Below are 16,418 nucleotides of genomic sequence, written 5' to 3' on the forward strand. Positions count from 1 at the left end.
CCCTCGGCACAGGAAGGGCCCAGCTCTGCTCCCTCCCTCTTGTCAATCATCTGGGACCCATTACAGGCCCCAGATGACTGAGCGGCCAATCACGGTGCGCGGCGCCACTTGCGCATTCGCAGTGGGTGCCCGGCTGTGAAGCCACAGCCCGGCACCCACAGTTGCCAATTAAAAGTCAGCAGCTGCAGTATTTGTAGCTGCTGACTTTTAATTTTTTTTTTTTTTTAAATGGGAACTCCTCTTTAAATTAATAAATCCTGCTGCAACTCATAAAGCACACAAATATGCACATATAATTAAACTCAAGGAAAAAAAAATAAAAACATTTAAGCTGAACTTCATGGTTTTCATGGACATGAAGTATGGATATGCCATACCATAGGGACCACTGTGGAGAATCACTGTAGTAGTCGCTCAGTTTTTTTTTTTTTTTTTTGCATTGATCTAAGCTGGACCAATAAACCAATTATGCAATACAATTAAGTAAAGTTCAGCTTTAACAGTTCTATTCTTTAAAACATTTCAGGTATTTTAAAGTGACCCTGTTGGCAATCTAAATGCCAAAATAAATGTGTTCCCTAAAAAGGAGAGTTAAATACTTGCCTCTTCTGCTGCTGTCACAGCTCCATTGCTAAAGAACATCCCTGCAGTTTTCAGGCAAGCCAACACGTTCAGGAGTGTCCTGTGTCCCTCAGAGCTCAGGACACAGTAGTGATGTGAAGGTTGGTGGGAGGAACACAGGAAATCAACATACTGCAAGTGTTGGTCCTCAAGAAGACTGCAGGGGAAAGTGGGGAGAATCCTCGACAACTGAGCAATGTTTGGTGGCATGGGCAGCATGAGGGGTATTTACTGTGCTCATTTAAGCCCCTTTCACACTTCTGCGACTTCAAAGTTGTGCGATTTTGCCACGATTTTATCACGATTTCGCTGCAATTTGGGAGCAGTACTACTTTGTAGGACTTTGCCACAACTTTGGCATTAACCATTCTCAGCTTGTGCTTACAAAGTCGTACTGAAATCGTGTCTATATTATTCAGGTATGATTTGCATGCTACTTGAGGGATTAACATTGAGGTTTATGGAGTACAAATCGTATGGAAGTTGGACCAAACAAGTGCAGGGACTACTTTGAAGTCTTCACGACTTTAAGTCGTGCCAATATGAATGGTAGTCATTGAAAATCATGGAGAATGACTTGTCATACGATTTTGCAGTACAAAATTGTGGGACAAGTCTTATAAGTGTGAAAGGGGACTGATCTAGTGATCTAGATATTTTTATCAGTGACCGGTACTTTAAATGCGTCTAATTGAAAAGCATTATCTTGGTATCAGCGTTTTCCTACCCATTATGCAACAAGCTTCAGACTTTCATGCTCTGCCATTGTCTGATCTTTGTGGGGGTGCTCTTGAGCAAGCTGTGTATCTGCTGCAAGTGGTGATTTAGGACCTGGCTGTGTTTATTAGGGGTGTCTGAATTACAAGACTAAAGTCTTGTCAGGTAAATTGTCACCCATTAACTCTATGTATTTACATTTTGTGCTTAGCTGCTTGCCAGGAGCTGAACTTTAAAAAAATACTAATTTTGAAGTGCAGTAAGGAAATGGGCCTTTATGATGAGGAGCCCTTAGTATGAGCGATAACTATATCAAATCGGTGCCTGGACATCTTCAGCATTTGAAAGTGCCTAAATGTATAAGCATCACACTCCGCAAAGTTCTTAGATGTATAATGTACATATACACTTCCTGGGCTAATTTTATTGTTTGACCACAATTGGATCCTCCTTTAGGTTTTATGTTTGTTACACTGATTTTTTTTTTTCCCTGTTGCAGCTAATTATAATGATCTGTATCAGTGGTCAGTGGAATGCTATCCAGAATTTTGGTCAGAATTTTGGGATTTCAGTGGTCTTGTCTACTCACGCATGTACAATGAGGTATGTAAGCTAATGTTCTTGTTTGTTCATCTAAATACCTGGTTTACTTAAAGTGATTGTAAACCTCAGACATGAAATATGAACACAGCATATCCCTCTGTAGTGTGTTCTTGTCTCAATCCAGAGCACCAAGTGTTCTTTCTGTCTGCTGCCTTGTTCCTCTGCTATAAGCTTGAGTCACTTCTGACAAGTTTTCCTGACGCCAAGAGAAGAAATGCCGGGAGAGGACAGCTTGTGATTGACAGCCTCAGCTCTGTTCCTGTGTGCTGTGTGAAGGGGGGGAGGGTGTCCTTTCCCTCTAATTGGTTTTCTTCAGCTCCCCGCCCCTTGCTTTTCAGAGCTGAGAAATCCTGTGTAAATTCTATACTTTGGATGTAGAGGAAAGAAAGCTGCAGATAAACGGGTACAACTTATAGGCGGTTTTGTTTCATCAGTTTATTACCTGAGGCCAGTCACTTCACTGGGTGTATGTGAGGGCTTACAACCACTTAAATGCCATTAAAGTGTGTGTGTGTGTGTGTGTGTGTGTGTGTATATACAAGCTATAAATCAATATGCGAGGATGGAAATCTGTCATCGGTCACTGATACTGGTTCTGCGACTGTCATTGTGATCCTGACTGTAATAGATAGTGAGCTACTTATCTGGAACAAGCCGAACCTAGATGCATATTGGCTTCCGATTAGTAACTTACTATTTTGGAAAGCTAAGGTCAGTATGATAGGTCTGGCAGCTGCAATACTTTGATCCTTATTGTTTCCCTTAAAATAGACTGTCACCAGACCATTCATTTGAACAGAAATCTTCCAATAGGATTCTATGTGCATTCAACATATTTGAAGTGTTACTAAACCCAGGAACCTACATTCACTATATCTGGTCTCCCACAGTACACAGAAACTTGGAAATGCAATTATTTTACTAAACAAACTGATAAATACCTTTTTCTCGTCAGCAGTATATAGCAGTGACTTCTATCAGTGTCCACCGAGCACTGATTAAGGCTTGTAGGAGGAGTTTTCATTCTCCTCTTGCTGTCCTATGAGGCTGCATGCCCCCTGACCCTCTGTTTGGACAGTGCTGATTGGTCCTGTGCTGATCACATGCACCCTCCCAAAAAAAAAACCTCTAGCAATACACACCAAACTGAGCATGTGCAGAGTGCCCCCAAGGTTCTGTACTATTAACAGATGGATTGGGGACAGTACAAGAAGGGGAGGATCAGAGAAGACAGGATCACACAGCCTTTTTACACAATGTGGAGGATTAACCCCTTAGGTTCCACAGTGAGTAAAACAAGCATGCGTTACTGCATATACAGACTGATTTTATTGTTGTGGGATAATTAACACTTTAATGTGTTTTCTTGTAAAAGCCCCCCTTTGTGTAGTAATCCAAAAGGCATGAAACTGCTGCTGGGCACTGCCATCTTGAATGTGATTTACTAATGAACATACATGATTGGGTTGATAGGCCATCATAGGCACCGTACCCCCTTCTAGTCCATTGAAGAGAAACACCATAGAAAGATAATGGGGAGTTTTAAGGTGCCAGTCATGACTAGAGACACTATAAAGATAAAGGAATAAGGCCGGCTAGGAATAAAACCATATATTCCTAGTCAAAGGGCCAGATACGGAGTCAAATTTTACAAACTTTGCGAGAGAGTCACGGAATATCTGTATGTGTTCCGCATATAAAGGAAGAGATTCCCAGCTCCAGCCCCCTGAGTGCCCGGCCTACATGGGCACAACTGGAAAAATTGTATGGGACCTGGCATACCCACTGCTGAACAAAGGTTACCCAGGTATATGTGATAACCTATTACACCAGCTTGCCCCTGTTTCAAACATTTATACCTTGCTAAAACCCTGGCCTGCGGAACCTCCAGAAAGAACAGGAAGGGCTTTCCACAATCTCTAGTGAACAAAACTGCGAAGGGGGGAGAGCAACTTTGAGATCCAACAAAGTGCTGGCCTTGAGGTGGAAGGATGGCAGAAATGTGCACATGATGTCCACCATCCATGATGACACTACAGTTGAGGTTCAAAGAAGGCAAGGTCCCATTGAAAAGCCAACATGTGTCCAAGAATACAATCTCTACATGGGGGTGGGGTGGGGGTGGATTTCAACGACCAAATGCTTCAGCCCTATTTGGCAATAATGAGGTTCTGTTTCTGGTAGAAGAAAGTAGCAATTTATCTCATCTATTTGGCCATTTATAGCGCATACATAATCTACACCAAATCCATGGAAAGCCCCACCACCTTCCTAAAATGAATCAAAGTTGTCACATCCCTCATCTATCTATTTTTTTTTTTTTTATTCAGGCAGTGAAGATTTTATGAAGAATGATTATTGCACTTGTGAATTTAGAAGCACTGGACGCTGTTTTTATTGTAGTTGCATATTTGTTTTTTTTTTTTTTTTTTATATATGCTGTGAATATTAGGCCTCATGAAGTCCTTGTATTTTTACACATTTGAGTTGTTCCTGCATTTGAGGGATTGCTTAAAATGTCCTGTTATTTAATTACTGTTATTCTAATGGTTTTTGTTTTCACATTGCATGTTTTTATAATTGCAGGTGCAACTATCTAATATTTGGTTATTAATTGCTTGTTTTAGGTCATTGACCGGTCCAAAGGGATTGCTGACGTTCCAGAATGGTTTCATGGGAGCCGTTTGAATTATGCTGAGAACCTTCTCAAACACAAGGAAAACGATAAAATTGCTCTATATGCTGCAAGTACGTGTTGCCAACTACTGGTAGTTTGGATGTTTACGTTTGTGGATACCTGGTCATCTGTCCTGCATCTCATTACAAAATCATGGGCAATAATATGGAGATGCCTCCATCCTCTCTTTCTAACCAATTTGTGGCCTTCACACTACTAAAAAAGAATTCTCTAAAGCAGGGGTGTCCAGCCTTTTGACCTTCCTGGGCCACCTTGGAAGAAGAGGAATTGTCTTGGGCAACACATAAATTACACTAACAATAAGGATAGCTGATGAGCAGATAATAATGTACCTATCTGAGTAATAAAACCTTTTTGTAATATTTTCTATTATAAGAGTACGAGGACAACCTAAAACTAGTGCAATGTTTGACACTGTTTTTGATAAACAAACACTTCAATATCTGGTTTGATGGATGTAGTAGCTATTCTCAATGTGCTCATCAGATATTTTGGTTCTAATTTTATCCTTCGATTGCTTCATCCTCAAACTGTTGCTCACAAGTCTAGTGCTTCTAAAAACGGATGACATGAATAAGGTGTGCTTGTGAAGAGTGGGAGATTTTTCTTTGTGAAGAAACTTCTAAAAGTCCCAATAAAGAGACCCTGTCAATTTTTTTTTTTTCTTCTGCCGCATGTGTTAAAAAAACAAAACATTTTACAATAAGATTACGATTTTGTGTTGGGCCGCAGGTTGGACTGCCCTGCTCTATAGGATTTTGGAGTATGTCTGTAGGAATTTTGCCCCTTTAACCGTTCACAATTTCAGGAGAAGACTTTGCTTGCGATTAGTGTTTCAGAAAGAAAGGTTATCTATAGTGGTGATTCTACCCTAAAAACGGGTAAAACATGTAACCTGTTCCCAAAGGTGAACTTATCCTTTAACCACTTGAGTCCCAGAGACTTTTTTTTTAATGCAAAAACAGACCGTTTGTCCATTTTTACATCTGTTTTTCATCCAATCCGCTTTAACAGAAGGAAAAATAGGGCTTTGATCTTTTTCAAAAAACGGATGTTGGTTGACCGAAGTGGATGTAAATGGATGATCATTGCATCTTTATGGAAAAACAAATGTAAACTGTCCATTTTTCATCCGTCAATGGATGGATGAAAAACAAACGGTCCACCTGTATGAAAGAGGCATAAATCAATTAAAACAAACATTTTCTTATTTGTATCTTATTAATACAGAGCTTTTTTTTTTTTTGTGTTCCAATGAATTCAATTGCCCAATTGGGTCATAATTTAGGTCAGTGTATATGTGTGCAAGCCATGCTGGCAGTTTTTTTTTAACCCAAATGATTTACTTTATATAATCCACTCTTATATAATCCATAATGCTTCCGTGTGTGTGTATGTATATGTAAAATATATACACACGCACACACCTTATCTGTGAGCGCTAATTAGCGGTCATGTGACGCGCCACATCTCTCCTCTCCCCGTCTTACAGATGCAGCGGGAGGGCCCGAGACTCCCCCTCTGACGTTAGTCTGGAGGGAAGGAAGCGAGAGCCGGCGCGCCATGTGACCGGTGATCAGCGCTCACAGATAAGGTATATACGGCTTTTTATACGGCACACACACAGGGGGACATATCCGTATAAGACGGAGTATATTCTATACAGTAAATCATGTTACAGCAGCAGCAGGGGGGGCGGGGGCGGACCCTGACACAGGAGATGACAGGCAGGGAGAGGAGGTGGGAGGAGGACACAAGTGAGGAGAGACAGCAGGGCTTCGGCTGACGGAGGCACGCAAACTGACCACGGTACCGGGGCTCAGCAGCCATGATTACCGTGGACAGTTTACATAGAGGTGGGGAGAAACTGGCAGGATCAGCCAGGTTTTTTTAGGTGTTACAGGGGTCCAAATGACACATGGTGCGTTTGTGCAAAACTGAAAAAATGTGTACGTGTGAACCAGGCCATAAGTAGAACGAACAGCTGGTACATACTAGAACGCTGTGTTCCGCGCGCGCTTTTCCCTCCACATGTGGAGGTGCTGCCCTTGCCTTTGTGATGGCACCCCAAACACATCTCACAAATGCACGAGTGGGACCACACTGGAACATGCATGCCCATGTGAATCGGCTCTAAAGGCCGAAAGGCTGACTTTAAGTAGATCTAAACGCAAAACTTTTTTTTTTTTTTTTTTTTTTCCCCATTTTGAGTAGAGTAAGGGAGGGTTATAATGCCTGTCAATAATTTTGCCATCTGTGTCTCCATTGGGTATATTTCCTCTCACTTCCTGCTCCATAGCTTTCCCCTTAATTCCTGTCCTAGTCAGAGCTTTTTTTCCCTCAGAGAATAGGTGCAGGAACTCAACCATGCCCGCCACACACATACCTGCCAAATGGCATCAAATAGTGCATACAACCACTCCCTCCACTGCCCTCATCTTCTCCCCCCTCCTTAAAAGCTCCACCATCTGTCATATTTCTTACCTTTGTTGCAATATTAAGCTGAAGCACCTATCCGGCTGTAGTACCTCCCAGCATACTATACTATACTATAGTCACTTGCAAGGGAGATCATGCAGTAGGAGCATCAACAACTGGTCACCAGGGAAAAAATGGAGACCACAGAGGGTGCAGCCTACCACGCACCCTCTCCTGCCTATGACTGCACTGAACCCTGGGCACCTGTTCTGTATCTCCCTTGTGCCTGTCCGGCACTCAGTGGGATCTGCGCAGGAGATATGACCTGTGGGAGCTACTGGGGGATAAGCTATCACTTGAAGCCGGACTTCAGTGTTACCAAGTGATAGTGGTGAACAGGGAGCAAAAGACCTGAGCCAGAGGTGGTGGAACTGAGTTCCCCCTAGTTCCTGTAAAACAAATTGCATTCTAATTAATCTAATCTATGTTAAAAATACTAAATTATAGAACTGAATTCCTTATTAAATTGGCAGGTTGCAAAGTTTTCATCCAGTCTGCTTTTATCATTTTGTGTGCATAGAACAATATGGAGCACCATCTAGTGGCCGCAGACTGGTATTACAGCAGTTGAGTTTTCCTGTGCCATATACTGTGTGACAGCAGTAGCTGTTGGAACAGATAGGAATGTTATTAACCTAATAGCAGATCCTTAAACCCTCATCCTACTGTAGTAATCTGCCATGTGTCTTTAAAGGGTTATAGTCTGTATAACCAAACCATACATACTTTTTATCACTCTGGAATGAAAAAGTTGGCCCATTTGCTATATTTCATATTTCCTTTTTTTGTGTGTGGGGGTCCCCCCCCCCCCCCCCCGAAAATATATGTATACAAGAACACTATAGCAGTAATCATGTGTTTCTTCTTTCATTCGTATAATTACCATATTTATCGGCTTATAACACTCACAGGTGTATAACTCACACATCTGCAGCCTCACAAGTGCCATCAATGCAGCCTCATCAGTCCACATCATTGCAGCCTCGCCATTGCCCTCAATGCAATGCAGTAGCCTCGCCATTGCCCTCAATGCAACCTGATCGATGCCCATCTGCAGCCTAGAGGGGACAGGGAGGGGGCGGGACGAGCACCGACAGATTACATACAATGAGAATCTCCTAAGATAGACAGAACAGTGGTCCAATGGTGGCCTGGGAAATGGGACTTCCTATTACAGAGGTCGCCAAGTAAACGGCAGATTCTCACTGTATGTAATCTGACGGCGCTCATCCCGCCCCCTCCGAAGTAGCTAAAATTGAAATATTGGCGTATAACACACACACGCTATTTTCACCCGATTTTCATGGTGAAAAAGTGAGTGTTATACTCCAATAAATACAGTATTTGCCTAATGTGTGTTTTCAAAAGATCACCTGTGGGTTTTGTTGCATTTGTACATGGTAAGTTTTCTCAGACGAAGTTCCTACAGATGCTAATATTGTGGACAGCGTGGTCCCATTGTGCAATCCATGCTTGTCCTTTATCCACAGTAATTTAAACAAGTTGTATCACCTACATTCTTTTCTTTTCCCTTAGGAGAAGGCAGGGAGAATGTGGAAAAGGTGACTTTTGAAGAGCTGAGAAGAAATGTAGCTTTATACGCAGCTGCTATGAGAAAGATGGGAGTCGAAACCGGAGACCGTGTTGTTGGTATGTATCTGTATACTTAATCATTTTAAAACTATTAAAATTGGGGAAAAAAAAACTATAAAAATGGGGAAAGGTGCAAATGGCAAAGACCATACACAAAATATACTGTATGCATTAAGTTGTATGCCTGCAGTGCCACTGAAACTCGTTGTGATCTGTATTACTGTACATATTTATAGTGTAGTACTGATGCTTCTATGTTGATGCATTCACTATTTTTTATCAGTACTGTAATTTGTGTAAAGCTGACCTCCTACAAGGGCTCATTCACACCATAAAGAGTTTTGTAATGCATGTAATACATGTTTTAACATGTTACTGTGCATTGTACTACATTCTTAATTGCATACCATTGTACATATACACACATACAGTGTGCTATAGCGAACCTCAATGCACAAATGCATTAACTCTGTGTGTTATGTGCACTGCATTGTAAAAAATATTGCATGATCTATATCTTCACGTGTTGAGAGCCCATTAAAAATAAAGCAATGACACTGGCTGGGAAGGGGTTAAACATCTAGGGCAATTAAAGGGTTAACTGTGCCTAGCTAGTGTTTTTGTGTACTGTATGTGCTGCTTTTACTAAGGGAAGTGATGAATTTTATTCCCTGACACAAAATCCATGATTTTCCCTCTGTCAGAACGGAGCTCTGCCTTGTTTACATAGGCAGAGCTCCATTCTGTGTCTCTGGCGGGTGTCGGCGGACATCCATTGCCCGACACCTGCAGATCAGCTTTGGTTGTAAAGAAGAAAAAAAAAAAAAAACACCATTGCAATTTTTTTGCTTTAGCAAATGTCCTTTTACTAATATTGTAACTGTGTATTCTTTTAAATCGCTGATTGATATGCTGTTTGGTTTTAGGCTATCTTCCAAACTGCATCCAGACAGTGCAAGCCATGCTGGCAGCTGCAAGCATTGGAGCCATTTGGAGTGCCACTTCCCCAGACTTTGGAGTTAATGTAAGTAATCTAAAAGTGAAGATGTAGGGCCTAATACCTTTTTTATGGTTGCTAGTCTGGCAATTGGTAAGTATATATGTATCTGAACAACTGGTATGCTTGTGCTATTGTGCTAGTTACATACTGTATGTAAAGGATTTAGCTATTTCACGCACTTGACCATCCCATGATCTCCTTGCACTGTGCTGTACTGAACATAAACTAGACTGCAACACCTGTGGTCACTTGTAGAGCAGCACTTCTATGGTGATGGCACTTGATAGGTCAGTATCCAGCGTGTGTTTTGTATAAACTCTAACAAAGTATAGCTATCTGTAAGCATCTCTGTGAAACAATTCCATAGGTGATGGCTGTTTTGCAGCTTTAATTTACCATCAGAATTAGTACACATAAGCACTGGATACTTAAAGTTGAGGTAAACCCACCTATCGTTTTCAGTTAAGGAAGCTGCCATCTTGGCCTCTGTTTAATCTTCAGCTGCCATGAAGCTACACCTGTGATCAGTTATGACACCAGCCATTAGATGGTTTGACAGTTTGGTTGAGAACACAACCAATGTGACGGTTACATTTCCGGCAAGTGCCGGGAATGTTACTGTTTTTTGCAACTGTTAAATCTATGGGTTTACTTCTGCTTTTGGACCATCTAGTGCTTCTCTGTATACCAAGCGTACAGATTGGGACGGCACCGTCTGTACCAAAACATGCCACAGTCCGCAATTACCAGCCCAGTATAAAGCTGACTCATTGCTGAGCATTTTATGTATTGAGCCATCTGGCTGAAAACATGTTTGTACTTTGACTGCCCGGAATGTGTGCCAAGAACTCCATTTCACCACCTCCACTTTGAAAACCTTTTAATATGTCACCAGTTAGAAAATGGCACAATACACCGCAGAAATTGCTCCGTCTTTAATGAACATGTCATTTTGTGATCATGATCAGAAAAAGAGCGTATATTATAGCATGGCAGAGAGAACATATGCTGTAATCTACAAAAACAAATTGGATTCTACTTTTGGGCAGCTTAGAAAAATCAAGCATTTTACTGCCTGATCATGCAAATGATCTGATCTCAGCTGTCAGTATTTGTCATTGATTCTATGCAGATGTCCTGACAACTAGCTGGCTGCATGCATGTTCCTGATCAGTTACTTGCCAAAGCTAAGATAAGGATGGCAGTCCAGGAGCTTACAGCTACAAAAAGCCAGCAGTGACAGCCTTTTTATTTTTTAATTTTTTTTAGCTCCTATATTTATATTGTGAGCTGTTTGCTTAAATCTCATTGAGAGTCCGTGGGACCTATGTGATGTCTGTGGCCAACCTCCTCCACCTATACTTCCTAACTGGATGATGAATCCTAGAGAAAAAAAGCTTGTTTACAGGAAAGTGTGTGTGTGTGTGTGTGTGTGTGTGTGTGTGTGTGTGTGTGTTCTGGATTGGACATGCTCATCTACCACATTCTGAGAAGTGGCTGCACACGGCTCCTACTTTTTTCCTCCACATGTGTATGACTGTAAAGGCTATGGGGACCCTAGACTATATAGGTTTTTAGCAAAAACTACCCTGTGACTATGCCATTTGGTCAATCTAGAGAATCAAAGCTGCTTAGCAGAGATCTCCTTTGACCATATACTGTACATTTCTACAGCAATGAAAATGGCTGACTGGCCACTCGATTCGTTGGGGTTCATTTACTTGTGTATAGGCTAGTCACTTAGAAAAGGAAATGTTGGGGTGAACCTGTGTACTCTCAAGACCCAAAAATGGGTAAGGGAAATGAGGATTTTTGCTAGGACATGACTTGCTGATAAAAGTAAATACAACTTTACTTTATTTTCTAAGTTCAGTGAACATACGCTTATCTCTTACTTTGAGTCATTGACCCACAACCACACATTTTAAAATTGAGTTAAAATACTTTGGAGAAGTTTTTATTCTTGGTATTGCATTGTTGTGGCACTGTACTGCTTGCTATTAGTTTGTGGACCAAAAATTTACATAGGTTAGTGTTTGCTCACTTTATGGATTGGTAAAGTTCTCAGGGAGAGGGATAGTAATTGTAGGGGCATACTTTGGTATAGGGGATAACCACTTGCATCTATTCACATGCTTGTGCTGTATATTGCTATATAACAAGAGGAGGGCTGTGGGACTTTAAATGAGGTCTATGATGTGTAGGTCAAAATTTACCTCCATCCCTAATTCTAAAAAGAAAGAAGGGGTTAGGGACTTTAAATGAAGAATGCAATTGTGAATGAGTAACGAACCATACATTTGTAAGAAAGTTTATTGCATGTATCCATAAGTATGGTCAGAACCAGTACACACATGCATATAAGTATGATATTGATTTGAGATATATATATATATATATATATATATATATATATATATATATATATATATATATATATATATATATATATATATATTATGCAAGGGCACAGTATTTCATAGTGGCTCACACGTCAATTTCTAAAATCATGAATTGTTGATGGCATAATAAAAATAAGTATCTAGTAAGACATTCGATCAGACAAATTATTGCACATATGATGTTCTAAGTAGAAAACGCATTGTTGTGGCATCAGTTGCTTGATGCGTTTCGTGGTTAATTACCACTCATCAGGAGCAGATGTGGCCAGGGTGTCTAAAGAGTATAAACAATGAGTCAGACTAGGTGTAGGGATACAGAATAGTTGAGGGGAAGTGGTATAACATCCACCCATACTCGTAGGCTAACCATGAGTCTTGAGTGTGGCAACATTTACTGGAGGTGGGTCCGGGTCCTCGTCTAGCATTCCTCGGGGTGCTGGCCGTCACTGCTGCCCCCTCCCTCTGTCCTATGGCTGAGGGCTCGGGTGGCACCCCGCTGCTCATCAACGTCTGGCGCCGGACGCATGGCAGCCTCGTGCTATCGCCGTTTTGTGCTTCTCCATCCGCGGCTATACGGGGGAGGGTTTTGGCGCCAAACGCCGGGCGCCTTCCACTCAGTTGTTGAAGTCTTTCCTCCCTCTTATTGGCCTTCGTGACGTTGGCAGTAGACTATTTGCCAGAGTGGAGTATATAACTCCTCCTCATGGGAACAGATTTGCTTTTTGGTTTGGCACTTCTGGACAACTGCACAAAGTTTTCCACATAGAGAATACAGGTAACTTTGTTGGTAGGCCATTTTTGTTCTGTTTATCACAATTTTTCAATTCTGGTTTTCAGTCTTTGATCACCTATACAATACCCCTTCACTATTTTTGTAAATACCTTCACTATTTTGACACTACATACAACATGTTACTTTAGCCAAATCCTTGGTTTTGTTTACCACATATAATAAAAATTGCTAAAGCGCTGAAGTGGACTAAAAATTATTTTGTAAAAATGGTGAAAAAATACAATAGTGAACAAATTTTAAAAGGTAATACAGCTGCAATCAATTAGTGACACCCCACAGTTTGTTATAAAATAAATAAATAAAGTGATGCAGTTGTATTATCTCTGTTATTATACTGCCTCTTGTGCCTGTCTTTTACTTCTAAAGTAAGTGAAACATTGTGTGAGACTTTTTGTTAAATAGTAACTTGTGTTTAGAAAATGCACCTTAACAACTAAATTACATAGACACATATAAAGAGATATGTTCAGGAGATACTGTGTTGCGAGCCTTTTTGTGAAATTCCCCTATTACACACTCCCAAAACCTTCATTCATTGGTACTAATAAAAATTTCTAATATATGAAGCATATAATTATGTGATCAAAGTCAAATCATAGTGATTGATCCACCAAATTGAATTGAAATGATACCTCCTCTTCTGTTAAGCCCAGGCTTAGTGAGTCTGTGTCAGCAGTGGAGCGGCTTGTCTGTAATCAGCCGCCGGCATAGAAGAGTTGTTTCTCAGCTTCTGCTGGTCTTCCCCCATATAGAAGATAAAATTGACCATACAGAGTCTTTCCCTCATCAGACATCCAAGGTTGTTCTACACCTATTCTGACTCATTGATTATTTATACTCTTTGGACACCCTGGCCGCATCTGCTCCTGATGAGTGGTAATTAACCACGAAACACGTTTAGATACTGATGCCACAACAATGCGTTTTTCTACTTAGAATAACATCAAGATATGTGCAATAATTTGTCTGACCGAATGTCTTACTAGATACTTTATTATGTCATCAACAATTCATGATTTTAGAAATTGACATGTGAGCCACCATGAAATACTGTTCCCTTGCGTATGTGTCTCTCCCTCTCCCTCCCTCTCTCATACTTATATGTATGTGTGTACTAGTTCTGACCATACTTATGGATATATGCAATAAACTTTCTTACAAATTTACAGTTCGTTACTCATTCCCAGTTGCATGCTTCATTTAAAGTGCCAAACCCTTTCTTGTTTCTATATTGCTATATAGTGTAAGGTGGGGGGGGCTCAATTGTTATTGGCAGTGGTAAACCATGCATTAGACGGGCACCCATGAACAGTTTAAGCAGGTTTGTCCAAAGGTGTCTCTGTGCTCCTTCATCCAGAGTGTAGGCACTCTAACAAACAGGAGGTGTGTTACTGGCCAGATCACCAGGTGAAAACAGAGGGGAGAAAATCCTAAAAAAAAAAGAACTAATCCAGCCACCACATCTAAGTATTGGTAAGCTGCAAAATGTTAACAGTTTGGTTTTGGATTTCATACTGTTAAGATCTGAGAAGCATGGTGACACATACTGTACACGCTGTCCACGATCCTGCCAGTCCATGCCCCACAGTAAATACAGTTAGGTCCATAAATATTGGGACATCGACACAATTCTAATCTTTTTGGCTCTATACACCACCACAATCGAGTTGAAATGAAATGAACAAGATGTGCTTTAACTGCAGACTTTCAGCTTTAATTTGAGGGTATTTACATCCAAATCAGGTGAACGGTGTAGGAATTAGAACCGTTTGTATATGTGCCTCACACTTTTTAAGGGACCAAAAGTAATGGGACAGATTAACAATCATCCATCAAACTTTCACTTTTTAATACTTGGTTGCAAATCCTTTTCAGTCAATTACAGCCTGAAGTCTGGAACGCAGAGACATCACCAGACGCTGGGTTTCATCCCTGGTGATGCTCTGCCAGGCCTCTATTGCAACTGTCTTCAGTTCCTGCTTGTTCTTGGGGCATTTTCCCTTCAGTTTTGTCTTCAGCAAGTGAAATGCATGCTCAATCAGATTCAGGTCAGGTGATTGACTTGTCCATTGCATTGCATTACCATTGCATAACATTGCATAACATTCCACTTCTTGCCCTTAAAAAAACTCTTTGGTTGCTTTCGCAGTATGCTTGGATCATTGTCCATCTGCACTGTGAAGTGCCGTCCAATGAGTTCTGAAGCATTTTGCTGAATATGAGCAGATAATATTGACCGAAACACTTCAGAATTCATCCTGCTGCTTTTGTCAGCAGTCACATCAATTACAAGAGAACCAGTTCCACTGGCAGCCATACATGCCCACGCCATGACACTACCACCACCATGCTTCACTGATAAGGTGGTATGCTTTGGATCATGAGCAGTTCCTTTCCTTCTCCATACTCTTCTCTTCCCATCACTCTGGTACAAGTTGATGTTGGTCTCATCTGTCCATAGGATGTTGTTCCAGAACTGTGAAAACTTTTTTTAGATGTTGTTTGGCAAACTCTAATCTGGCCTTCCTGTTTTTGAGGCTCACCAATGGTTTACATCTTGTGATAAACCCTCTGTATTCACTCTGGTGAAGTCTTCTCTTGATTGTTGACTTTGACACACATACACCTACCTCCTGGAGAGTGTTCTTGATCTGGCCAACTGTTGTGAAGGGTGTTTTCTTCACCAGGTAAAGAATTCTTCGGTCATCCACCACAGTTGTTTTCCGTGGTCTTCCGGGTCTTTTGATGTTTGAGGTCACCGGTGCGTTCTTTCTTTTTAAGGATGTTCCAAACAGTTGATTTGGCCACAACTTATGTTTTTGCTATCTCTCTGATGGGTTTGTTTTTTCAGCCTAATGATGGCTTGCTTCACTGATAGTGACAGCTCTTTGGATCTCATATTGAGAGTTGACAGCAACAGATTCCAAATGCAAATAGCACACTTGAAATTAACTCTGGACCTTTTATCAGCTCCTTGTAAATGGGATAATGAGGGAATAACACACACCTGGCCATGGAACAGCTGAGCAGCCAATTGTCCCATTACTTTTGGTCCCTTAAAAAGTGGGAGGCACATATACAAACTGTTGTATTTCCTACACCAGTCACCTGATTTGGATGTAAATACCCTCAAATTAAAGCTGAAAGTCTACAGTTAAAGCACATTTTGTTTGTTTTATTTCAAATCGATTGTGGTGTGTGTGTATAGAGCCAGAAAGATTAGATTTGTGTTGATGTCCCAATATTTATGGACCTGACTGTATATATAATGCCTATGGTATCCTAGATTGGAGCAGCTGGCTTTTGAACTGCACATGACTGTGTCTGTATCTTTATATATCTCACGTCTGGTTAATACAGCATTTTATTCTGGCACACCTTCCTTCTAACAAAGCTCATTTGTATGCTGTCAATTTTGTGTTTACTTGGTAAGCAGAGGTGTGACTAATATGATTGCACACCTGGATTGAAGCCAAAGAAAATATCTGGGATGATACGTGGCCTGTGTAATTT

The 16,418-nt window shown here is 40.9% G+C and overlaps 1 protein-coding gene across 1 annotated transcript in view; it reads left to right on the forward strand.

Moving 5' to 3' along the window:
* Positions 1-16,418, forward strand: part of AACS (acetoacetyl-CoA synthetase) — a 138,251-nt gene that overhangs the window by 15,669 nt on the left and 106,164 nt on the right. Inside the window, exons 2-5 of the mRNA XM_073627917.1 lie at positions 1,838-1,941; positions 4,569-4,689; positions 8,654-8,767; positions 9,637-9,734. Coding sequence (XP_073484018.1) covers positions 1,838-1,941; positions 4,569-4,689; positions 8,654-8,767; positions 9,637-9,734 — 437 coding nt within the window. The remainder of the gene's footprint in view (positions 1-1,837; positions 1,942-4,568; positions 4,690-8,653; positions 8,768-9,636; positions 9,735-16,418) is intronic.

Source organism: Aquarana catesbeiana, linkage group LG01 (genome assembly GCF_042186555.1).
Source record: "Aquarana catesbeiana isolate 2022-GZ linkage group LG01, ASM4218655v1, whole genome shotgun sequence".
NCBI classification, from domain to species: Eukaryota; Metazoa; Chordata; class Amphibia; order Anura; family Ranidae; genus Aquarana; species Aquarana catesbeiana.